Raw genomic sequence first — 25,108 nt, 5'->3', positions numbered from 1 at the left:
CTTACATTGTTATATATGTTGTATATATGCTCAGTATGTTGAATCGCATGAAGTACTTCATCTCCTTTCAGTGTTCTCAGTTTGTCTTTTGTCTTTCAGAAAAAACAAAGGGAGTTTGAGGAGTACATTAGAGACAAATACATTACTGCCAAAGCTGACTTCCGAACACTATTGAAGGAGACCAAATTTATTACATACAGGTGTGTAGCAGAATGCCACCCAAGAACTCATCATTTTGCACTTTTGCATATAAATGGCAACGGGCTGCATTTTTTTTTTTCCCCTGGAATAATTTTGTCTAAATTAATTCTGTAATTTTTTCATAATCTGACAAAAAAAAAAAAAGAAATCTGTACTTGGTGGAGCATTCTTTTTGTTTTATTTTGATGTTTCTCTAATGGTTAACCAGTAATGAGGATCAAACCAGCACAGATATCAGGTTGTCTTTTGGCTCAGAATAGCGTTATGTGTATCCTGGGCTGGCAGTCATTGGATTCATTTTGTGGTGAGGGCCGTATTCCATGCTTGTGTCAGTCCTTGCTCCTCCAGTCATCACTGGAGTGTTCTGGAGATCTGGTTTGAGGCGCTGCTGCTCACTGAGCAGGTCACGGTGCTGTGTGCAGTGCGCACGGTTTGCCACTGAAGCTGTCAAATTCAAATTTTCTGCTTTATTTGGATGCTGAATTTAAAACTCTTCATTTTTGTCCCCCTCGGTTTTTAGCATTTAAATAGTTCCTGTGGTGCTGTACAAGGCCATGGCAGCCAGGTGCAAGTCCTTAATGTTTAATTTTGCACAAAGGCTACAAACACTTCTTTAGTTCCTCTGCTTTGAGTATCTCTGTCGTGACTGATTCTGATCAGAAGGTCTTTCTTGCCCAAAGCTCTGTGCTGCTTCCTTGCTTTGCCCTCCCCCTGACTGCCTGCACTGCTGTGTGGGGTGGCAGGATGTGACACAGCTCCCACTGTGCAGCCCAGGCTGTTGTCAGGCAGCAATTCCTTGTGCTTGCTTCCAGATCCAAAAAGCTGATCCAGGAGTCAGACCAGCATCTGAAGGATGTCGAGAAGATCCTACAGAACGACAAGCGTTATCTGGTGCTGGACTGTGTGCCGGAGGAGAGACGCAAACTCATCGTGTCCTATGTGGATGACCTGGACCGCCGAGGTCCGCCTCCACCGCCCACAGCCTCAGAGCCAACGAGACGGACAACAAAGTAGTGATGAGCACAATTAAGGCAAGATATCTGTTAAATCAAAAAGCTTGCATGAGCCATCTGTCAGGTTTATACATATACATTACCGTGAATATATTGCAAAACCATCTTAGGAACAGAGGAAAAAGCAGTATTTGTGAACATAAAATGGTCTCTGTATAAAAATAGAGAATGTATATAAAAAGAGAAAGAAAAAAAGAACATGGCAGTTATTTATGAGTTTCTGTAGGGCAGGACTGGTGGGACCCAGCTGTGCTGACTGTATCAGGGCCGTGTCCTGGAGCAGTGATGCAGGAGGAGTAGTGTCGTGCAGCTCCCAGAGCTGTGTGTGGGGCTCAGATGTAAGAGTGGCCCCAGGGCCCATCTGGTCTGTGAAGGTGAGATGCTGCCACAGCTGAAACTGCTGGTGGCTGAGGGCCTGTTATCATAACAGGTGTTGATTCTGTGCTTGTTTTCACCCTTCTAAGTGGAGCTAAAACTAGAGGAGCCTGAGTTAAAACTGAAAGGAGAATTAGCCCTACAGAGACCAAATTAAACTTGCTCACAGGTCTGCTTTGTTCCTTACCCTGTCCGTGGATTAGAAGCAAAATCAGGTTGCTCTGCCCAGGGAAAGATCTGTCCAATGATTTTTACTCCAGTTGGAAACACGTGGCTTGTAGCAGTGGCTACCCAACAGAGCAGGACGGTTGTATAAATGTTTTTATTTACGATAAGTGATCTTTGCATACTTCTGGATTAGACTGTGGATTCCCCTTCTGGGCAATTCTTGTAAACTATACTCCTGTTTTGAATGTTAAACTTGTGTTTCTAAAGTTTAATTTTGAAATGTTGGGATTGTTCAGTTTATGTATTTGAACAACAATAAACCAACCTCTTTTTTATATGGATTGTACAGGCCTAACGCCAGTTTTTGTTGGGTTTTGTTGGAGTTTTGAATTCAAGAGCAGAGCAAAGAACTGAAGACCTATTGCCTAAAATGTTGGCTATGTTTTGCCAAACTGTGTGATACTGTACAGCATCAAATTAAATTCAGCATCTGTGCAATTCGATGCCAAACAGAATTATTTTCCAGTTCAGTTCTTCAGGCTGTGGCTGAACTCCGAGCTGGAAGGAGGGGGTGGGTCAGGAGGGGGAGGGTTGGGGCGTTTCCTCCTGTGCCTGCACATGTGCTGGGGGTCTGTTCCTCTGGGCTGAGGAGTGGTAGATTAAGGACATGCCATTAATATGAAGGTAAATGAGTGTATAACATTTCCTTTGCAGCATTATCCATGCCCTACAGCTTCTAATTAGGTGCCTCTGTTTAAATTCATCACTAGCAGCAGCAGAGAATTAGCACATGGGCTGTGGAGGAAGCAGGTCAGTGTAGCATGTTACCAGTAATGAGCTCTGGCCCTGTGGGGGTGCAGGCCAGGCAGTGCTGCTCGGGGTGCAGCGTTGGGTCTGGCTTTGGTTTCATTGTGAAACCAATTCCACTATCAGCAGAGATTTCATTTGAAGAAAAAGCCATTGCCTGTTCCCATATTGGTGACTGCTTCACTGCAGGTGTGATGACAGCTGTGGAACGCATCGCTCCCACTCTGGGAGCAGGAGCTGCCCTCAGCAGCACCCCACATCTCCCATCGCCTGCACCCCATTGTGCAGCTGCAGCCAAAAGGAATGCTGAAGGACACAACACTGCAAACCTCAGCCTCCCAGATGTCACTGGGTCATGGGCTGCCCAGGTCCTGTACCCCGCCCCCCAGCTCAGTCCCAGCACAGCCCCAGCATGGTCCCAGCTGCAGGCACCTGGAAAGCACAACAATTAGCAGTTCCACACAGACTCATTTGGAACAACTTTACTTCTGGTACCAGAGTGCAGGCTTTCTGTACAAGAACAAAAAAAAAAGAACATTAAAAAAAAAATGTTTTACTTTACTCTTGGCATTTTTTTTAACCATTTAAAAAAAAAAAAGCACTCCTGAAAACCACCACTTGTAGTAAATGTGTGAGGCAGTGCATATCCCCCCTACTCATCCCTTTGGGATGGCATATGCCCCCTGCTCCTGCCCCACAGGCTCCAGGCAGGGCATCTCCTGCTCCTCCCCTTGCTCCTCATGTCAGGGCTGAGGGCCGGAGGTACCACAGGAGCTGCGGGGCATCCGAAGCGTGCAGTACAAGAGGGGCTGTGGGCAGAGTGCACTTCGCCCTGAGAGCTTGGTGAAAGCTTCCCTGCAGGACATGGACATGGTGGATGCAGCACAGCTGCACAGCAGGGCCACCCTCATGGGGATGCTGCTGAAGTGATGGTGTGGATTGCTGCAATTGACTCTATTTATTCAGTTCCTTGGTCTTGCAGGAGTGGTTTTTGGACTGAAAATTATTACTTTCTTTTAATTGAACATTTGCTCGAGTCAAAAACTGCTCGAGTAACAGTAGAAAGGGGCAGCCTGGCCATGCACAGAAGAGTTTCTGGTTTTATTATTACTATAATTATTATTATCATCTCAGACCATGGACAGCGCCTGGAGGAAGCAGCCGGGTGGTGCTGAGAGCAGTTATCTGGGTGGATTCTCTTTTAGAGTGTCATAAATTAGCAACTCATACTTTTTCTTTAAAAAAAAAAACACAAAGGAATAAATAAATAAATTAAAAAGAGAGAGAGAGCAGAGGAGTGAAAGTACAGCAATGGGACAGCGAGAATGACCACAGCTAAACACAAGAGATGCAGAAAAAAAGGAGGACAAAATAAAGGAAAAGCCCAGGTTCAATTTGGTTTGCAATCAGTGTGTTTGGGAAGCATCGTTTATAAAGGTATTTCATATACCCCAAAGGCACCACAGTATCTACGAAGCCAAATCCTTGGGAGTTTCCTTCCGTGGGGCAGAGGAGGGCAGCCCTCCTGGGAGCTCTGAGCACAACCACTCCGATGGTAAAAACATGAAATAATGGTGGGAAAAGGACAGACGTGAAAAACAGGGCCATGGCTCTGATCCTGGGAGATAACAAAAGTGGGATATTTCTGAGATTCAGCTTTAAAGAACCAGAATGGATGACAAAATCCCACCACACCCACACTTAGGTGCACGCAGCTGCCCCATCTGCTCCCACTGCAGCTGATGATGCCAGGTCACCACACCACACATCAGCCAGCATTACAGCAACACCAGCTGGGGGCACCAGGACAGCAAAAGCTGAAACTCCCTCAACTGCTCCGTGTTGAGTCCGAGCTCTGAGCACGTGGGTAAATGGAAACCTGGGAGCTGCTCGGTGCGCTCAGCCACGGCCCCACTGCAGCTGGTCCTCCTGCCCCTGCACACTGCTGTTCACATAGCAGCAATTCAACAAAGGAATAGGAAAGAAAGAGAGGGGAAAAAAAAGAGAAAAAAAAAAAAAACAAAAAAAAAAAAAACAAAAAAACATTTGTAATCTTGTGTTTACTAGTATTCAGTACATGGGAGACTCCTAAAGAATAACTCGTCCTCCTAGTTAACTTTGTCCTGGAATATATACAGGTTATTTGTCGCTGCCACAGCAATGATATTTTCTGAAGGGTGCCAAGCCGTATGCAGGATCTTTTTGCTGAAGTCCAGACTGTCCACGCTGATCTCATCTTTCCTCCTCTTGCCGCCCACGCACACCTTGCGGGGTTTGAGGACGGCACGCGGTTTGCTGCTCTCCCGCGAGGCCTCCAGCGTCACGTCCCGCTTGGTGTTGCGGTCGAACATGCGGAAGAAGTTGTTGTAGGAGCCGGTCATGATGACACTGTGAGGGCAGGAAGGGTGAGTCAGTGAGCACGGCCACAGCCACCTTTCCATCTCCTGCCCGGCCCTGCTCAACCTGGCACCCACACAGCGCCAGGCAGCTGGATGTGTGCTCGGACATTCATAGAATCGTGGGATGGTTTGGGTTGGAGGGAACCCCCCGGGGTCATCATGTTCCTAACCCTGTGTCACAGCAGGGCCTCCACCCTCCAGGTCTGACTCTAGCCCAGCCTGCCCAGGGCCTCATCCATCCAACCTGGTCCTGACCACCTCCAGGGATAGAGCATCCACAGCCTCTCTGGGCAGCTGTGCCAGCACCTCATCACTCTCTCTGTGAAGAACTTCCCCCAAACATCCAATCTAAACCTTCCCTCCTTGAGCCCTTCTCCTACCACTGTTGACCCTTGTATAAAGTTGATTTCCCTCCTTTTTGTAACCCCCTTTCAAATACTGGAAGGCTGCAATGAGGTCTCCCTTCAGGCTCTCCTTCTCTGTAGGGGAGCTGCTCCAGCCCTCTCTCTTCCTCCTCAGCTGAGGCAGAGCTCATGCAGGAAGAGGATTTCTTCCGGGATAATTACACTTTATGGCAAAGATCTGGCTGAGCCAAACCAAATGATTTTCACACCTTAGAGGCAAACTGCCCCCTGACTTAAATGGAATACACAGAGCTGCAACACGGTTTTGATCAGACTCCGAATTCAGGCCTGGCTGTGTCTCACTATTTGCATTGATGTATCAGAGAAACACTGTGGTGCTCCTATGAGACCGATGGCTGCAGCCCTGCAGCTGCAGCCAGGCTGAGGTAAGCACAGAGCCACTGCCCCAGGAGCCAGGCAGCCACCGGCCAGGGCCAGGCACCACACGCAGAGACCCCAGCAGTGCCCAGCCCAGCCCTGCAGCTGCTCCTCACCTGTCAGAGCCGTTCCACACACACTCAAACTTGTCAAAGATGCAGTCATTCTCATACAGCGAGCACAGCTTGCTCCGCAGGTAGTCATGGACCTGGAGGCAGAGGGATGAAATGAGGCAGGGGACAGCGGCACCAGGCCCTACGGCCGCTCCCATCCTCTCATCCCACCCTGCCCTGCCACCGGCCCCGCTCTGCCCCATGCCCACCTGGTACGTCTCGATGGGCCGGTTCTCCATGTTCAGGTCCCACACCTTGACAGTGAGGTAGTCCCGGGTCATGATGTACCTCCCACTGTGGCTGAATTTGACATCAGAGATAGAGGAGATGATCTCAGAAAAGAACGAGCGGTTACTGGGGTCCTCAGGCTCCTCAAAAACTGCAGGAGAGGAAGGGACAGGACTGGCATCAGTGACCCTGCGGGACCTGCTGTCCTGCCCAGCATGGAGAGGCTCAGGGGAGCAGCAGGGACACACAAGAGGCCATGAGCACCCCAATCCTGCAGTGCTGAGCCCACTGTGAGCACTCCCACTGCTGGGCATGGCATAAAGTAAGCACCTGGATGTTATGGACTCCATGCACCTGAAGCACCTTTGTTTTTAATGAGTGCAATTAGCAGAAAGGGTCATCAGAGAACACTCTTATCATCAGCACAAGAGAAGGCCAAAAGATTTAGAGCCTCGTGTGCCTTTCCTCTCTACAAATCAATGTGCAGTACAAATGAAAGTCAATGTAAATATTTTAAGGCTACTGCAACCTACAGATTTAATCCGATGTCTTTGAATAAATCACAGCCTGTACAGTCTGACAAACATTGATGAAGGCCCAAATTAAATGCATTTACAAATTCAATTTCAAAGTAACATCAGCTGGGCAGGCATAGCCTTAAATAAAACAACAGATCTGCACCAATGAAGAGGCCGTGCATTTGGACTGCATTCCAGACATCCTGCGGTCCCTACAGACCCCTCACCAGCTCTGCACACAGAATACTTCTGGGGAACAAGGAGAGGCTCCTCCTTCACTCTGTACTGGAAAGAAACCCATTGTCCCAACATGGGCATGGCCACAAGCCTTATCATTGCCTGGCACCCACGATCCCAGAAAACAAAGGCAGGAAAGAGCTGTTCCAAGAGCCAGGGCTGGGTCTGACCACTCACTTCCACCACCCCTGGCAGAGCCCTGTGCTCATCACAGCTGTTCTCCAACACAGCAGAGAACACCCTGATACACCAGTAGAGCCTTTTCTTCGGGCTGGGGGTGTTACACTTACAGTGCGTGAGCAAGAGGAAATCATCATTGATACCACAGAAGTAGAAAGCATCAAACTGCAGATGGACAAATGAGATGCCTCAGAGAATGAACCCAAGAGGTGACGGCAGCACCATGAAGATGAGCAGGAAGAGAAGGGCAGCAGCAAGAAGAGAGCAAATCCCAACACTGCAGTGCTGTGTGCGCTCTGCCTAGGCTGAGCAGTGCTGCAGTGTGCCCGGAGTACCTGCAGCCCAGGAGCGGCTCCTGCACATGCAGCCAGAGGGCTCTGCTGGCAGCTCAGAGCACAAAGCTCCTTTCCTATCATCAGGGAATGTTACCACCCCCATTTCTGTAACACCAGTTCAAGCTCTGTCTTTTCTTTCTCCTTCATTTAGACTCCAATCAGGACAATTATCCACACACAGCAGGACATCAAAAGCACCACCAAGCCCACGGCACAGCACCCACAGCCCGACTCCAACGATGGCCCCAAGGGGCTGCAGAGCCCACAGCCACCTCACCAGGCTCTGACCCCCCCTCATGCTGCAGACCGCAACAGAGTTCTCACTTAAAATGGAGACTGGGGAGTGCTGCAAAGAGGCTTGCTTCCTCATTAGCTAAATGAGCCCGGGGTGGCAGATGAGGTTTGTCATCCTCCGGAGAGTCTACACCATCAGCTTGTTAATTTTTAGCTCGAGGTCTTGCCGGGCTTATTACTGCATGCAGCAGGACATTGTTAGTTGCTGCTCAGGGCTGAGGAAGGAACTGATTTGTTTCTGAAGGCACTGCTACCACTCAGCTCTGCACCAGCTGTGTGCTGCCCCAGCTTACAGCAGGCAATGAGAGCTCTGCACCACTGATCCTCAGTCCTATGCAGGATGAGCTTCATGTGCCTGGAGCAGGAAGTTCCTAATGTGAGATCAGATCCCTGTGCTCTGTTTATGTGCCCTTTTTCTTGCATAAGAGGCTTTGGTGAAAACGAAGAGAATATGCTGCCAACAGGAAGATGACAGCAGCTGTGCAGCAAGGTGTGCCTGTACCCAGGGCTGACCTCTATAATGATGTAGTGCAATGGAAAGCACAGCAGTAACAGCAGGGTGGCAAAGTCCTGGCCTACAGCAAGCGAGGATTTGCACAAATGGAACAGCCATGTGCACAGAAAGAAAGCAAAAGGCTGCTTACCTTTGGAAGGCCACAGGTATGCAGGGAATGTCTGTAAGATATCCTCATCTCCTCTGCCAGCCCTTAAATGAGGTCTGGGAAGGGGTGGATCCTGGCTCCAGCCCTTCCATCACTCAGGTACACCGCATGCACCTGAGCTCCTCTGGGTTGGCCCTGCTGCCCCACCAGGTGCTCCATCACTGCTTCAGGCCATGAGCTGGATTTCTGCTACAACCCCCAACACAGAGCCCATCCTATGCATCGCACCCAATGGGGCTTCTCCTCCTTTTCAGAGGCTTTTCAGAATGGGATGACTTTGGCTGGTGTTACCACCTGCTCCAGGAGTCCCACTCTCCTCTTGGTTTCCTATGGTGCTTCAAACAATCTGTCTGTGCCCATGGAGTTGTTCCCTTCCCAGACCATCTGAATCCTGTGGCACACCCCACACGCCCTGGTGCTGACACAGGAAAGGGGCCGTTCTCCCTTCCAGCTGCAGGGCTTGAGGTAACAGAGCCACTGCCAGCAGCCTCGGGTAAAACAGGATGGCAGAATTTAATCAGAAGAGCACATCAGTAAGAACTGCCCCTAAGCTTCCAAGCGCATCTGTCTAAATAAGGGCGACAGGGATGTGCAGTGCTATCTTCTGCATTTTTATTAAATACTGACAGGTATTAAATACCCCTGGTGGAGAATTTGCCTCCAAAGCCAATGTTGCTTTTCATTTTGAACTCTGATGAATGGTCTCAATTTCAACTTACACATCTGCTGAGCTGCAATTGACTCAAGGCTGTTGCTTCTGAGGTGCAGAGGGAAATCAATAAGAAAATTTAAAGGGAGAGGTCAGACTGAACTCTTATTCACCACTGGCTGGTGCTCACTGTGGACTGAAAGACACGGCAGCACCAAACAAAGGAGTGGCCATGGAGGGGCTGCTGCCACCAAAGCATCAGGGAAAGGGATCTCTTGTGCTGTCACTGCCCTCTGAGTCTCAGCTGGGAGCTGTCACTGTAGGACTGTGAGACAGTCATGAAGTGCAAGAACAGAGAGATGTGTTCTGCTCAGGGTTTGGGATTCACAGAACTGTAGGACTTGGAATGGACCTCCAGAGACCAAGTCCAACCCCCTCCCAAAGCAGCCTGCACAGGTAGGCGTCTAGCCTGGCCTTGAATGTCTCCAGAGGAGACTCCACAACCTCCCTGGGATGTCCGACTGATACTTTCAGACCTCCAGATGTCAGTGCAAGCTTTCCCCTGCACCTCCTTTGCTGCAGCACACAGCAGGTGTCAGGCAGTGAGCACAGCCCAGCAGTCCCCCCTGGCCCTGCTGCCCCACACAGCAGCCGCTACCCCCATACTCACACTTGGCGTGGCGGTCGCAGAGGGCAGAGGTGCGCATGTCGCACAGCCGGATGGTGCCTTTGCTGCTGCTGTACACAAAGGTGTTGCAGTGGTGGGGGTGGAACTCTGCAGCGGTGATCACTTCCGTCAGCTCCTCCATGTTGGCCGGCTTGATGTCCACGATATCTGGGGGTGAGTGAAGGAGCCCACTGCTCCCCGCATTCAGTTGGTGCCTCGGGCCAACAAAACCCTGAAGTTTTGCCCAAATCCTCCCCTCGTTCTCCAAGATATGCAGACATTGCAGCATTGCTCAGATGTGGGCCCCCACCAACCACACACCTGTGGCTGCTGAACTCCTCTCCAGCTGCCCAACCCTGCCACACAGGCTTCTCAGTAGAGCACACGATATAAATATCACTGGTGATTAGTGCCCCACCGTGATTATTTCTGATGCAGATTTAGGAGGGTGACAGGCATGATCTCATTTGCGTGCCTGTGACTGGCAGCCTGTCACCCTGCTGCATTATTAAGATTTCCCCTCCTGGTCTCCCCCAGGGCATCTGTCTTCTACATCTCCCCCCCATCCCTCCGCCCTGGCTCAGGCCCTGCAGGAAGAACTCAAAGTGGTGGCAGTGGGGGTCCCACAGTGCAGGGAGGGCTCAGCGCCCAGCACTGCCAGCACACTGCTGTGGCTCACATGCAGACAAGGACGAGCAGCAGTGACTGCTCCAGGGCGAGGCCAATGGAAGCTGTGCCCAAGGGTGCTGTGGGTACTGCAGAGCACTGTGAAGCAGCACTTCACTGTGCTCTGCCCCTTCACTTCCACCTCTCCTGCACCAACCTCCAGGCAGGATCTGGGGTAACTGGCAGTAATGAACAGTAAGGAGCAGTAACTCTCTCTGGGAAAAAAAAAAAAAAAAGAAGTCACAACGGGTGGGACCTTTACCTTGCTTCTCCCTTTTCTGGGTCAGAAAGGACCGAGTTCTTCCCTGTGAGCCCAGCCCTGGCCCCGTGGCTCTCTGTTAACGCAGCTCCTGGCAGCAGAGGGGCCCAGGGACACCACTGGGGAGCGCACACCAAAGGATACTGAAGCTCTGATTTGTGATCTCAAAGTTCCAGAGGTTTATCCTCAGGTCGTCAGCTGACATATAGGTCTCGTAGTCGCTGTTGACGGATATGGAGTTGATGTGGTACGTGTGCGCGTTGGCGAACACCCTGCGCGGAGTGGCCTCCACCATCAGGTCCATGGGCCGCAGCACCGGCACCTGCAGGGGATCAGCAGGTCAGCAGGGGCACAGGATGCTGGGAGCCACGTGGGGCAGCACCACAGCATCGTCTGCTCTGGGAGACAACAGTGCAAGTCCGGAGCTCTTCTGCAGCAACAGTTCCTTCTTTGGCCAAACAACAACAGAACCTCATCTGGTTTGTCACTTCGGAACGTGAAATTCCTGTCCTGAGCCTAACAGAAGTGCTGTGTTAAGAGCTGAATCAGCTCCAGTTTTTCTTTCAGATTTTCTGGATTTGCCCCACAGTAAATAATGGAAGTAAAGGAAGGGAAGAGATGGGGAAGGGGAAGCACAGGGCAGGGACAGATGGAGGAAATAAGAAGCAGTGTCATACACGTTGGAGGGAGGCATAAAAGCAGCATATGCAAGGAATGGTGTACATGATAACTTCAGACATAGTGATCTTAAGGCAGCTGCATACACCAGGAAGGTGTCAGCCTGTGCTCCCCCCGCCAGGAGCTGTGCCCTCCAGCCACTCCCATCACAGCAAATGTTTTCTGTGTGCTGCCCCCAAGAGGTTTCCCACAGCTGCAGAGGTGGGGACAGGAGAACGACAGCCAGATCAAGTGACACAGGAACACAGGAACTGCCAGCCTGGAGCTTGAGCTTAATGTGATGCGCCTGCTTCCTAATTCAGCCTGACACACTCAATGATGCATCGTTTGCCGCTGAAGGACTCTGCTCAGCCATCTGGGGACAGAGGCTTACATCGTGCTCAGAGATTGCAGGACGTGGGCTGTCACTCAGACCGTCAGAAACATGACGGTTTTGCAAAGGGTATGGGCTTAAACATTACACTGGGCCGCTCTGGATGCAAAAGTAAATACATCACAGGCTCTGGAGTACAGCTTTGCTCAGCACTGCTGTGCAGCCTGACCACATCCCAGTCAGACCCACGGCTGTGTCCAGCTTGAGTAGCACTGCAATGACAGCACAGCCCGTGTCCAAACAGGGCATGGGGCAATCTGCAGATCCAACACCTGCATGGTCCCAGCCTGGTCGCAGTGTGCTACTTGCAGTGGCTGCAGCAGAAGGGAGCAGTGCAGCCATGGGGCTGCGCTCTGCCTCCTCCTTCACCAACAGAGAGATGTGTGTAGCCCTTCAGTTACTCAGCTGACCTGCAGGGTAGTGCCTGGTATTATATACACCCATTATTAAAGGGTAATTTGGTGTAACAAACCAAATCCAGTACATAGAAAGGCTGCCAAATAAAATAAAGCACTAATAGATTACATTACTTCCTGTTCTGTGGAAGGGGGTGATGCCATTCATCATTCACTTTTAAAAAAATTATGTCTTCATTTTTCTTTTTGCCTTTTATCAGGCACCTCCCGCAATAAGAGTGCGCCCACCAACCACACACAGCCCAGCCCAGCTCTCCTCACCAACTCATGGCAGTGCAACAGCTTCATGTTCCTCAAGACTTGGACTTCCTGGGCTTCTGAGAAGATCCCTTCCCATTAAGACAAACCTTCTGTATGGCCCCCTGGCCGTTCACTGATGGAGCTCCTGGTTCAATCATTTCCCTAGTGCTCCCAGCACAGCTCTGCTCCCTGCTGCCCACTATGAGTGCTGAGCATGCAGCGCCAGCAGAGCTCCAGGTGTGGGAGAGCCCTTCCTAAGGGGGTCCAAAGTGGGAAGAGGGGCTCAGGAGCAGCACCTATAGCAGTGAGGGCAAATCCAGCCCTGCAGCACAATCAGAGCATCCCAGAGGGGTCAGGGCAGGAGCCTTGGAGCAGAGACCACCAGCACCATCCCCAGCCCCAGCCATCCACCCCCGGTCTTCCTTGTTTTTATAGCAGGACAGAATCCTTTTTTAGTTTGTAACTGAGAACCTGTCCCTGCTCAAGTCTTACATTCCAGAATGACTTTCATCATTTGCACCCAAAATCTGCAGTAAGAATTCAGAAAACAAACAGCCCTCCTGAGGCTGGCAGTGAGGAAGTCAGTAGGAAAAGCCTGAAGGTCATAAAAGATGACTTCAGGAGACTGGGGAGGGTAGTTGACAGTACAGGTGTACAAGTGGTTATTACATCTGTACCTTCAGTGACAGGGAGGGATACTGAGTTGGGCCTAAAAACCCACCTCTTAAACAAATGGATAAGGAGTTGGTGCAGACATAGGAATTTTGGTTTTTTTGATCATGGGAGAATTTACTCGGCTCCTGGCATGACAGCTGCAGATGGAAGCGGCCTGTCTCCAAGGGGTAGGAGGGTTCTAGCCGAGGAACTGTCAGGACTTATTGACAGATGTTTAAACTAGGTACGAAGGGGGAAGGGGACAAAATGAGGGCCGCTGGGTCTGAGGCGGCAGTTCAAGGCTTAAAGCAGAGCGTGTTGAGTGCTGACAAAGGGGTTCAAAGGCATGGAGAGAGGTGGGGAGATGCTCCTTCTCTCAAGTGCCTGTATACTAATGCGCGAAGCATGGGGAATAAACAGGAAGAATTGGAGTTTTGTGTGCGATCGCATGGCTATGATCTCATTGCGATCACAGAGACGTGGTGGGACAGCTCGCATGACTGGAATGTTGTCATGGAGGGCTATGTCCTTTTTAGGAAAGATCGGCTAGCAAGGCGGGGTGGTGGAGTTGCTCTTTATGTGAGAGAGCAGCTAGAATGTATTGAACTCCACCTGGGGGAGAGTGATGTAGCAGTCGAGAGCTTGTGGGTGAGAATCAAGGGCCAGGCTGGTAAGGGGGACACTGTTGTGGGTGTGTACTACAGGCCTCCTGATCAGGAAGAGGAGGTTGATGAGGCCTTCCGTAGCCAACTGGAAGTAGCATCACACTCCCGGGCGTTGGTACTTTTGGGGGATTTCAATTATCCAGATATTTGCTGGACGACCAATATGGCCAAGCATGCGCGGTCCAGACAATTCTTGCAGTGTATTGAAGATAACTTTCTAATGCAGATGGTCGAGGTACCGACACGGGGCGGGGTGCTGCTGGACCTTATTCTCACCAACAAGGAAGGACTCCTTAAGGAAGTAAAAGTCGGGGGTAACTTGGGTTGTAGCGACCATGAGATGGTGGAGTTCGAGATCCTGAGCGGAGGAAGCAAAACAAAAAGTAGGATTGCTACTCTGGACTTCAGGAGAGCCAACTTTGATCTCCTCCGGGACTTACTTGGGGCCATCCCGTGGGCCAGGGTGCTAGAAGGCAAGGGGGCCTGTGAGAGCTGGCTAGCATTCAAACGGCTCCTCTTCCAGGCTCAGGATCGGTGCGTCCCTGTAACTAAGAAGTCAGGAAAAGGTGCCAGGAGACCTGCGTGGATGAGTAAGGAACTCATGTGCAAGCTCTGCAGAAAGAAGAAAGTATACGATATGTGGAAAAAGGGTCTGGCCACTTGGGAACAATATAAGAATGTAGTCAGGGACTGCCGAGATGCAACCAGGAAGGCTAAAGCCCACCTGGAGCTGAATATAGCTAAGGAGATAAAGGACAATAAAAAAGGGTTTTTTAAGTACGTTAACAGCAAAAGGAAGGCTAGGGAGAATGTGGGCCCCATACTAAGTGAGGGGGGTGTTCTGGTAACGGGGGATGCTGAGAAGGCGGAAATACTGAACGCCTTCTTTGCCTCTGTCTTTAGTGAAAGGGCTCTCCCCCAGGAATCCCAGCCCCCGGTGGTTGATGAGAGAATCTGGGGAATGGGAGATTTCCCTTTAGTCAGGGAAGAGGTGGTCCGTGAGTGCTTAGGAAACATTAATGTCCATAAATCCATGGGACCTGATGGGGTGCACCCGTGGGTGCTGAGAGAGCTGGCGGAGGTTATTGCTAAGCCGCTCTCTGTAATTTTTCAAAGGTCTTGGAGAACTGGGGAGGTGCCTGAAGACTGGAGGATGGCCAATGTCACCCCAGTCTTCAAAAAGGGCAAGAAGGATGACCCGGGTAATTCTAGGCCAGTCAGCCTCACCTCTGTCCCAGGGAAGGTGATGGAACAGCTTGTGCTGGACGCCATCTCCAGACAACTGGGAGAAAAGGAGGTTATCAGGAGTACTCAGCATGGGTTCACCAAGGGGAGGTCGTGCTCGACCAACCTGGTGGCCTTTTATGAAGATGTCACTAGCTGGGTGGACAGGGGGAGAGCGGTAGATGTAGTCTACCTTGATTTCAGTAAGGCTTTTGATACGGTCCCCCATGACATCCTTATAACAAAGCTGAGGAAGTATGGGATAGATGAGTGGACGGTGAAGTGGATCAAGAATTGGCTGACTGGCAGAGTGCAGAGGGTTGTCGTTGGCGGTGCGGTGTCTGGCTGGAGGCCTGTGACTAGTGGTGTCCCCCAGGGGTCTGTGCTGGGTCCAGTCTTGTTCAACATCTTCATCAATGACCTTGATGAGGGGATAGTGGCCACCCTCAGCAAGTTTGCTGATGACACGAAGCTGGGAGGATTGGCTGACACGCCTGAAGGCTGTGCGGCCATTCAGAGAGACCTGGACAGGCTGGAGAGCTGGGCAGTAAGAAACCGGATGAGGTTTAACAAAAGCAAGTGTAGAGTCTTGCACCTAGGTAGAAATAATTGCATACACCAGTACAGGTTGGGGGAAGACCTGCTGGAGAGGAGCTCTGCTGAGAGGGACCTGGGCGTCCTGGTGGACGACAGGTTGGCCATGAGCCAGCAGTGTGCCCTTGTAGCCAAAAAGGCCAATGGCATACTGGGGTGCATTAAAAAGAGCGTAGCCAGCAGGTCAAGGGAGGTGATCCTCCCCCTCTACTCTGCCCTGGTGAGGCCTCATCTGGAATACTGTGTCCAGTTCTGGGCTCCCCAGTACAAAAAAGACAGGGATCTCTTGGAAAGAGTCCAGCGGAGGGCCACAAAGATGGTGAAGGGCCTGGACCATCTCCCCTATGAGGAGAGACTTAGGGAACTGGGTCTGTTTAGCCTTGAGAAAAGAAGGCTGAGAGGGGACTTGATCCAGGTTTATAAATACCTGGGGTGTGGGAGCTATAGTGGCGAGGCTGGTCTGTTTCAGTAGTGCGTGGGGACAGGACTAGGGGCAATGGGCTGAAACTTCAGCATAGGAAGTTCCGCATGAATGTGCGCAAGAACTTCTTTACAGTGAGGGTGACGGAGCACTGGAACAGGCTGCCCAGGGAGGTGGTGGAGTCTCCTTCTCTGGAGATATTCAAGACCCGCCTGGACGCCTACATGTGCGACGTGGTGTAGGGAGCCTGCTTTGGCAGGGGGGTTGGACTCGATGATCTCTAGAGGTCCCTTCCAACCCCTACAATTCTGTGATTCTGTGATTCTGTGTGTGAGTGAGGATACGTTTGATACAGGAGAAGTAAAGAACAAACTCACCATTAAACTGTACCCAGAAGCCAAAAAAATATGAATTTTTTGGCAAAATAGGAGATATAAAACAATTTATAATGGATGCTGTTGGAACTGAGTGAAAATAGCACATTAATCACAAACAGCATAGTGACAACAGCAATAGCCATGCCCCTCTTGGCCCTGCCTTGTGCTGTGCGGGGATTTAAGACAACACATCCCTTATTTAAAGAGATTTCAGCCCTGGCTGTTATTTGTGTTAACGATTCCTGCAGACCTCCCCTGCTGTACAGTGGTGCAGGGAGGCACCCAGAGAGCCCTGCAATGTGGTGCAGAGGCTCCTGCACAGCTGCTGGGCCAGGGCCTACCCTGGTGCACAAAGATCTCCCAAGGACAACAAAGGCCTCTGTGGTCTGAACAGAGGGAAACAGTTCTTCTGCATTACATGGGTTAGAAACTCCTCAGAGAACAATGCTCATCCAGTAAATCCAAACCACTGCAATGAATAGGAAGAGGTGATTCCAGCAAGGTGATTTAAAATCTTTTCTGCTTCTCTGTGGCTGAGGATGGAACTGTGAATGGATGCACCATGGTTAAAAGAAGCCAAAGAAGCAAACCTGTGCAGCCAACAAGCACCACGCTGTGACTGAAGCTGCGACTTCAGGCTGAATGTCTGCAACAAATGCCCAAGTTGGCCTGAGCCCACTGCAGCCCAGCAGCTGCCAATCCCAACACCAGAACGCCGCCAACCTCTGGCAGCCAACGCCAACAGCTGGCTGTGCGGACACAGCAGCACAGGCTGGGAAGGAAACCCAGCAGATGTGACACTGATGTTGGCACTTTTTGAGCAGTTTGTACTGGAAACTAAAACTGGCATCTCTTTTACCCTGAGCTCAAGTTACATAACAGCAGTTACACTCCCGAACGGTATCATCCTTTAAAAACCCACCCACATCCCACTCAGAGTCAGTAACCACAGCTCCTACAGCACCAACACGTGAACCCCAGGAAGGCCTCTCCTGTGGGCTGCAAATGCTGCCTGAAATGCGGCAGTAGGTGCAGATACATATGAAATGAAATGCCTCTTGTTCAGTGAGGGAAACGCCTGCTGGCCCCAGGAGCACCTGGAGCAGAGGTGAGAACTGACTGGGGCCTGAGGTTCTGGAAGGCTCAACTGGCAATTAAGCCTGAAGCTATGAAATGAGCCAAGGGCAATCACACCAACAGTGTTATACCCATACATACAAAATTCAAGTACTTAGAATGCAAATTCTGACAGGAGGTTAATAAATCACAGTCTGATTAATGCCACCATGACATTACTGTTCATCTAGAGCTTCCAGGCCTGCAGATGAAGGGAAGCCTTTAGTCTCTGCTCTGAATTCAGGCACAGGAATATGGCGCCATGGTGCAGCCCCCCCCACCCCCTCCCCAGGGCCCCACACTGCCCAGGCCAGATCTCTGTGTACAAATAAAGTTCAGAAACAGCTCCAGGGATCTCCTGAGGAGGAGTGGGGTCAGCTGCACCTTCTGGCAGCACTTCTGGCAGAGGGTGACTGCTTTAAAGGGTGTGTGCATACATCTCCCTTGCAGTAAATGGCACACATAGCCTCAGGTGCCTACACTTGACTTGGGAGGCCTGCTGTAATCCACAGGTGGGCAGGAAGGCTCACAGAGAGGGAACTGCTGCTGCAGAAGCTGCTGCTGTGCTGTCAATAGTGCAAAGGAGGCGACCCTGCAGCTCCATCCCAGCAGGACAGCAGCACTGGGCACTGCTGCGGGGTCGTTGCTCACAGTGTGTCTGTACCCCCAGCAGAGCAGCACCCCCCGTGCCCCCAAGAGCATGCAGCACCGTCCCTAGGACACACAGCCCCCACCAGCACCCAGTGCTGTCTGAATCCCACCCCCAGAAGGAATGCACCACACCAGCTGCTCACCCGCAACGAGGTGATCATGGAGGGGTCTCGGAGGCGGCCATCCTCATCCTTCAGGTTGTACCCCTCCGGCCTCTTGTCGCGCTCACTGACCTTCCATAGCTTCACAGTTTTATCTGTGAGAGAACAGAGTTATGCCCGGCCGCTGCAATGAACCCACCCTCCTTCAGGGTGGATCTCTGTGCCATGTGAGAACGGAAAGAAACAGTGCAACGTGGGAATATGTTACAAAGCATCGCTTTGACGACTCACTACAATAGAAACACCATTGTCCTAAGCATAGAGACAATATCCCTGTCAGTCAAAAAATTATTTAAAAACTCAATTAACAGATTATTGAGCTCTATGATTAATCTTCCTTGCATTTCAGTGATTCTCCCCCAGACGAGTTTTGTAAGTCTTCGTATTTTATTACAGTGATCAATAGAGTCAATTCTGTAACACAAAGTTAGTTGGTTACGGGAGATAATTAGAACCCTCCTTGTTCCCTGAAGTAATTAAGTCACATCCATCTTAGGGCCCCATTCATCCCAAATAATATTCCTGGATCCTCTCGACATTTATCTGAGCATAACACGGAAGTGCTGAGTGCAGCTGCACATTGAAACACAGCAGCCATGGCTTTAAAAAAACTGAAACAACACACTTCCCCCAGAGAGCACTCAAAAAATACCCAACAAGAGCTGTCAGCAGAACAAAGTGCAGTGGAGCCCCTCCTGCCCGCGGCCGCACCTACCGTTGGTGGACAGTAGGAAATAGGCGGCGTTCTGCTGCGGGAGCCATCGGATCTTATTGATCTTCTCCTCGATCTCCAAACTCTTCAGGTAATCGAACTCTGGCTCGTGGCTCTGGAAAGTGCTGTACACATTGTACTCACCCCTGCGATGGGGCTGGTTCTTGCTCTGAGGAGGGGGACAGAAAGAAGTGTAAGACATGGAGAGAACATTTCCACTGACTCCTTCGCCCTCAGGTTCACTGCAGACCTGACCAGCACTGCCCTGGGGCTGAGAGCTGAGCCCTGCCTGTGCTGCCAGCACAGCCCCCATAGGACAGGTCAGGACCACAGCAGAGTCCTGTGGCACAGACAGCAACACCACAGGGAGAACCCATCCAGTGGGCACAGAGAGTGGGAACTGCGCTGCTGGGAAAGAAGACAACATCTGAGAACCATCATTGCCCAGACAGGCTCAGTGCCCGTCTTCCAGGGGCTGCACTTCTCCAAATCCCACAGAGCTGTGCAGTGTGGGGCTCTGAGTGGGGCTGGGGGAATTCAGTGGATCTGTGCTGCAGGTCGCTTCCTGCATGCACTGATGTTGGTCCCCTGGAGCAGAGGGATGTGTCAAACAGGAGGCAGACAGATCACATCCCATGTGGTTTCAGGGAGGTGGAAGTTTCCCCCAGCATACACAGAAATAGCGTGCAGGTTTTAACACTGGGTGAAATGTAACCCATTGGTGTCCCATGGCACTGTTGGTGGCCTCATGCAGTGCCTCCCTTTCAGGAACCCCCCAGAGGAGCTCTGCTCCCAGCAAGGCTGTGCAGCTCCAAGCTGAGGGCATAGTGCCCCAAGCCTGGACCCAGGGGGGCTATGGGGGTGGGACAGTACAGCCAAAGGATGGCAGCCAGCTGTGCCCCTGCTGGGCTATAGGGAGCTGCTATGTGGCTGTAGGTGTTTTTAAGGGCATTCTACAGTGTGACACCTGGTCTTGCCACTGCTAATTGCCTCTTTCCAATTCTCAGTCTGCTAGGAGAGAACTGAGGTTAAGAGTGACAGGCACAGATTAGGAAACAACAGGACACTGCTTTACAAGGATAAAATAGCATTTCGTACTTACCTCCTGCTCACGCTGAAATATGACAACCCGACCCCCCTTGTCCCCTGTTGCCAGCAATTCTCCGGTGTGGTTGAATTCTACTGTAGAGATAATGTCAGCTGAAACGAAGAAGACAAAGACAATTTAAGTAACTGCAGAGTGGCTTTCACAGGCATCTAAATGCACCATTCCCACGCAGCTCAGGCAGCACACGCTGTCAGCACTTTCTCTCCCTGTGACATTTCCATACATCTCAGCTTTTCTATTGTACATAATGACAGCTGCAGCATTTTGGAGCACTGCTGCTGGGAGCTCCGTGCCCCACAGCCTCAGGGTGCCCCTCCCTGCTGCAGGCTGTGGGGCATAGGGATGCTCCCACCATGGCTGGGGACTGGCAGGAAAGCACTCGTGGATCTCCAGCATGTAAAGACTTTAATCTGTGGCGCTTACCCTTGAGGCAAAGCAGGAGAGCTGCTAATGATTGGATTTATTGGGGCTATTTTTAAAAGAATGTCAGAGGTTAATTCCGTGACAATTACTGCCCGACTGGTGTCACCAGCTGCCTCCAAGAACAGCACCCAGCAAGTAGAGCAGGGGACAGGGAAGGGTAGATGCAGCCCCAGTGCTTGGTGCGAGATCGATTTTGCAATGAAATGCAACTTAGTTATTGCAACGCCCGCCCATTCCTGCAGTGAGGGCTGGCAGAATCTGCGTCTCCGTTCTCTCTCATTTCTCACACCTATGGGGCTGTGTAGCCACAGCTGTAATTCCTATGCCTGCAGAAGCTCACAGACCCCATGTGCTGGCAGCAGTGCGCCCAGGCCACCAGTACTGTGAGCACCAGAATGGCCCCTCATTGTCTGTACTATGGGGCAGTGGAAGGAATACCTGAAATATACAGTCTGGATCACCCCTTCTCCCTCTGTCATTTGCATCCCTCTGGAACACCCACTGGAAGGCCACTACAGCAGACTGGCCACGGCCTCATCCAGAGCACGCTGCTCAGTGCAGAGCAGACCCTGCCATCACCATTAGTGACACACACTCACTATTATTTCTGCCAAGCAGCAAGCAAAGTTCCTCCTGGCTTTATGCCCTGAAGTCCTTTCAATGTCTGTGCTTTCCTAAATGGAACCAATGAGCAGGGATGGCTCTGCCCCACATCTGTTGCTCCTGGGATGGTAGATCCACTCTGTGCATCAGCCCCAGCTGCAACCACAGCCCTCAGCTGCCTGCTGCCACTCCAGACTAACCACAGTCATTGGGACCTTTATAAGCTCACCAGAGTGAGTGAAAGCTTTGAGTGCTCACTGGCTTCCTGGATCCATTCACAGCCTGCTGATGTGCACAGAGCCCCCACAACCGCCAAGCTCAGAGAATCCAGATGGCAGCAGGCAGGTGAGTAATGAACTCCATGCTGCTGCCATTAACACGTGCTCCTCTTCCCCACATTACCCCATCTCTCCAGCATTAAGCAAATTTGTAATGACATGTGAATGCATTCCAAAGTTTGTTGTAATTCATGTACAACGTTTGGTGTCTGTGAACAGGAGCCCATTTCCCTGCAGATGGAGATGGCACTGCAGAGACAAACCCCAGGGACCAGTGGTGAACGAACGGGACCAGGATTGTGATGGGGGCTGAGGCGCTGCGTGGAACACTGCACGGCAAAGCACTTTGTCCTCTGCATGGAGTCCTTTGGTGTCAGCCCGCATGTGTGGGCAGCAGAATCTATCAGGAAGGTTTTAACAATCTCTTGCTAACATTAATAGAAGTGCTGAAAAGTGAGGCAGAAGGGCCAGACTGGTGCTGAGCCAGGCTAAGTGCACTGGTGCTGGCTGCATCGCTGGGCACTGATAACACTTGTTTGGAATTTCAGTCTTTTGGGGGTTCGTTTTAAGCTACCAAACAGATCCTGAGCTCCTTCAGACACACCTGTTATTTCCTGCTTGACTGGATTTGAATTATTGCTTAAACATCAGTCCCATTTTGCTACTGAGAAGATGGGGATGGGAAGCCTTCCTGGCTGTTTTCATTCCCATGGAGCTATGAAAAGAAAAGCAAAAGGTGGGAGTGAGAGCCCACATGTGGGTGGCACAGCCTGCATTCCCCCCCAGGACCCAACACCCACTGCCCCTGCTGGGTTCAGGCAGAGCCCTGTGTCCACTGCAGACCCGCCAGCTGCACAGGCTGACAGTGCGCTGCTGGCCATGGGTGTTACTGAGGGGTACACAGAGCCTTCCCTGTGCTAAAAGCCCAGGCTGCCCCACAGCTGTACCCATCAGGATTCGGTTCTGACACTGCTGTTAACCAGCACTGGGAAGTACTTTGCCCCACCACTCATTCCAGCCTCAGATCTGCTGGGCTGAAAGCAGAACTGCAAGGAAACACAAAGATTTCTGCATGAGAGAAAGTTTTGCAAAGTAACTGTGCTGCAGCAAGGGCCTCCAAAATGAAATCAGCAGCAGTTTGGTGAGCAAAACATCCACCAGCACAGTGCCCTTCCATCTGATCCCTCGCTCAGCGGATGCCTCCTGCAGGCCAGGACAGCTGTTGGTACCTCCCTGCCAGGGGCTGACAGTGAATGCCTGCATGGGGCACACCTCACTGTGCTGCTACACATCTGATGGGCCTGAGACAGAACGTGAAGTTCCTGTAGAACCAGAAACTGATCTTCACTTCCAAAGAAAGGACCCCGGGTCCAAGAAACATAAGAAAATACATGTCCCTGAAAAATCACTCCAAAAGAGGTGCTACATCCCTGGCAGCAGATACACATCACAGCAAAAAATGAAACACACTCAGACACTGACAGACTTTGTGTTTGGAACCAGATGGGGTTCAGCAGTGCCAGGTTAAGCCCTCATCCAAGCCCTGGTTTTAATTTCCATTTTCCAGTTGTCAGTGCACCGGACACAACAGCTCAGGCAACATTTGCAACTCAAATGCTACTTTCCAGCAAAGTTCAGGCAACGTTTTCTAACTCTTATACTGCTTTCTAGCACAGTACAGGCAACAGTTCATCATTCTAAGGCTGCTTTCCAACCACACGCTGCTGCTAAATGCCTTGTTTATTGGGAGGGCAACGGCAGCCACAGACCAGAGCAGTGCAGTGCTGTGGGCAGGGAGCAGCACTGGGTATGGAGCACAGAGCAGGAAAAGGCCCTGACTCCAGCAGTGCACAACACAGTGCCTGTGACCTCCAAGGGGGTGAATGTCACCAAGACCCCTCTGCCAACCCCACGTCAGCAGAGATGGCACCTGGAGAGCACAGGGACAGGGCTGAGCAGACACTGCTGCAGCAGCACAGTGATGGCAGAGGTCACACGATGCAGCACAGAGCTGCAGCTCACATCAGGAGGCATTCTTTCCTTGTAAAACCCTTTCCATCACCAGCTCTGGTTTTAGGTCACTCCATTTGTCAGTGCACCACAATAACTTTCCCTGCTGCACTGAGACATCCTCCAGACAGCGGCTGCTCACAGCACTGCCGGATCCCAAACCTTCAGCCTCCCCCCTCCTCAGCAGAGCGGTGTGATCCGGGGATGTGAGTGGTTTTTCCCCCACCACACACTGTCCTGCACAAACTACCTGAAGCTGCCCAGAGGTGGGCAAAGGGCAGCTGAAACACTGCTCATGCCCAGCACCTCCCCCAGCAGTGGCACCTCACTTGGGCACCCTTAGGCCAGGCCTGGGCTCTGCCCCAACACCCTCAGGATGGCTGCAGGCTGCTGCCCGCAGGTCCCACCCTGTGCTCAGAGCAGACTGGCAATTACTCATTAAAATTCCTGTGTATGTGCATTGAAACTATCAATAATTGAAGTCCATTTCTCCTAAGGTTCCTATAGTAGTTTTGTGACAGTAAGAAGGAAAAACGCTTCTCATTTTTTTGGGTGTTTCCATTTCCTTCATTGCCTCCCACACGCTCAGTGCCCCGAACATGGAGAATTTAAAGAAAACTGTTTCCATGGAGACCCTCCCCTCCAAGCAGCACCAGCCTGTAGCTCTCCCTTCTGTGAGCATTAATGTTCCTTCACGCTTTCATGCTAAAAATATCGAGGGCTGGATTTGATTTTCACCATAGCGATGTGGTTAAAATATCAGGAAAACAGAAAATTTCTAATACTCACACCCTGGTACGCACACGTGCTGCTGAATGGCAAGGTGCCCCTTCCCCTCTCCTGCTGTGGGAGGAAGGTGCATTCCCCAAAGGGGCAACGAGTGGTCATTAAACATGGATGACAAAACCAGGGGTTGCCCTTGGCACCCAGGGCTGGATCCCCAGCAGCCCCTCCCCTCCCTGGGTGTGCGGAACCCACATATCCCATCTGTGCTCTCAGACACCCCCATAACCCCGCAGTGGGACAGCCCACATCCCCACCTCACTGTAAACACCTCCTCCCAGAGTCTCTCTGTTCCAAACGGCAGAACCGTGTCTCCAAAGGTGCAATGGGGCAGAGCTTTGTACATCATGCATGCAAAGCCCACCCGCACAGCAGCATGGATGCAATGGGTTGCAGCACCGCATGGCTGTCCCAGCACAGCAAACCAGGGTAAGACTCAAAGCTCAGAAAATCTGCAAGGTAGGAACACCCTCTCCAGCTGAAGTACCTTTACTGGATGATCAAATCTTTGCAGTACTTCATTACAAACACATCCTCAGTGTGCTCCCAACACTTACAGTCTGTCCCACGGCTGTAGCTGGGCAGGCAGTGCTGGTGGGGATGTGCAGCTCCATTGCTCAGACCCCATCAGTTCCAAACAAAGTCAGCACACAAAGGTATTTTCCCTCCAATCCTCTTCATCCTGCAGCCTGACAGCCACACAGCTCTCCTGCACTCTGCTTCTCTCCATCTGCATGGCAGGACAACAGCATACACACACGTATTTTTGTAAACCTTTGTTCTCTGTGATCTGCAGAGAAAATGCTTTGGAGGCAGCAAGAGCATTACTGTAAGCATCATTATGATAAATTGGCTACAGTGGAAGACTGAATAGCAGAGCTTGTGTCTGTAATCCACAGATGAGTCAGGCACGCAGCTGCAGTCAGTTGTTTCCAACCCAGCAAGACCCACAGCTGACATCTCCACGTCACCACGCACGGGTTCTCTACAGCTCCACACCTCATACAGCTCCTCTGCCCCACACAGGTGATGCAGATCCCATGTGTCCCTGTGTCCCGATGCTGCTCA

General features: G+C 51.2%; 2 protein-coding genes across 8 annotated transcripts in view; one reads left to right on the top strand and one right to left on the bottom strand.

The window, feature by feature from the left end:
* The window catches only part of TCERG1 (transcription elongation regulator 1), a 32,220-nt gene extending 30,122 nt beyond the window's left edge, over positions 1-2,098 (top strand). For all 4 annotated transcript variants that reach the window (XM_072348436.1, XM_072348435.1, XM_072348434.1 and 1 more), the window contains 2 exons: positions 100-200; positions 1,014-2,098. In XM_072348436.1, the coding sequence (XP_072204537.1) occupies positions 100-200; positions 1,014-1,215 (303 nt within the window). In that variant the 3' untranslated portion in view covers positions 1,216-2,098. The remainder of the gene's footprint in view (positions 1-99; positions 201-1,013) is intronic.
* A 933-nt stretch (positions 2,099-3,031) lies between these two features.
* PPP2R2B (protein phosphatase 2 regulatory subunit Bbeta) overlaps positions 3,032-25,108 on the bottom strand; it is a 75,924-nt gene continuing 53,847 nt past the window's right edge. For 3 of the 4 annotated variants that reach the window (XM_072348438.1, XM_072348437.1, XM_072348439.1), the window contains 8 exons: positions 19,938-20,035; positions 18,839-19,004; positions 18,106-18,218; positions 10,698-10,875; positions 9,632-9,796; positions 6,068-6,237; positions 5,862-5,953; positions 3,032-4,952 (listed from right to left, as the gene is read on the bottom strand). In XM_072348438.1, the coding sequence (XP_072204539.1) occupies positions 4,673-4,952; positions 5,862-5,953; positions 6,068-6,237; positions 9,632-9,796; positions 10,698-10,875; positions 18,106-18,218; positions 18,839-19,004; positions 19,938-20,035 (1,262 nt within the window). In that variant the 3' untranslated portion in view covers positions 3,032-4,672. Of the gene's footprint in view, positions 4,953-5,861; positions 5,954-6,067; positions 6,238-9,631; positions 9,797-10,697; positions 10,876-18,105; positions 18,219-18,838; positions 19,005-19,937; positions 20,036-24,597; positions 24,771-25,108 lie in introns of all 4 variants that reach the window. The other variant, XM_072348440.1, reaches the window with a different exon arrangement.

This window comes from Excalfactoria chinensis, chromosome 13 (genome assembly GCF_039878825.1).
Source record: "Excalfactoria chinensis isolate bCotChi1 chromosome 13, bCotChi1.hap2, whole genome shotgun sequence".
Taxonomy (NCBI): domain Eukaryota; kingdom Metazoa; phylum Chordata; class Aves; order Galliformes; family Phasianidae; genus Excalfactoria; species Excalfactoria chinensis.
The sequence above is the reverse complement of the archived record's forward strand: the minus strand, read 5'-3'. Positions and strand labels throughout refer to the sequence as shown.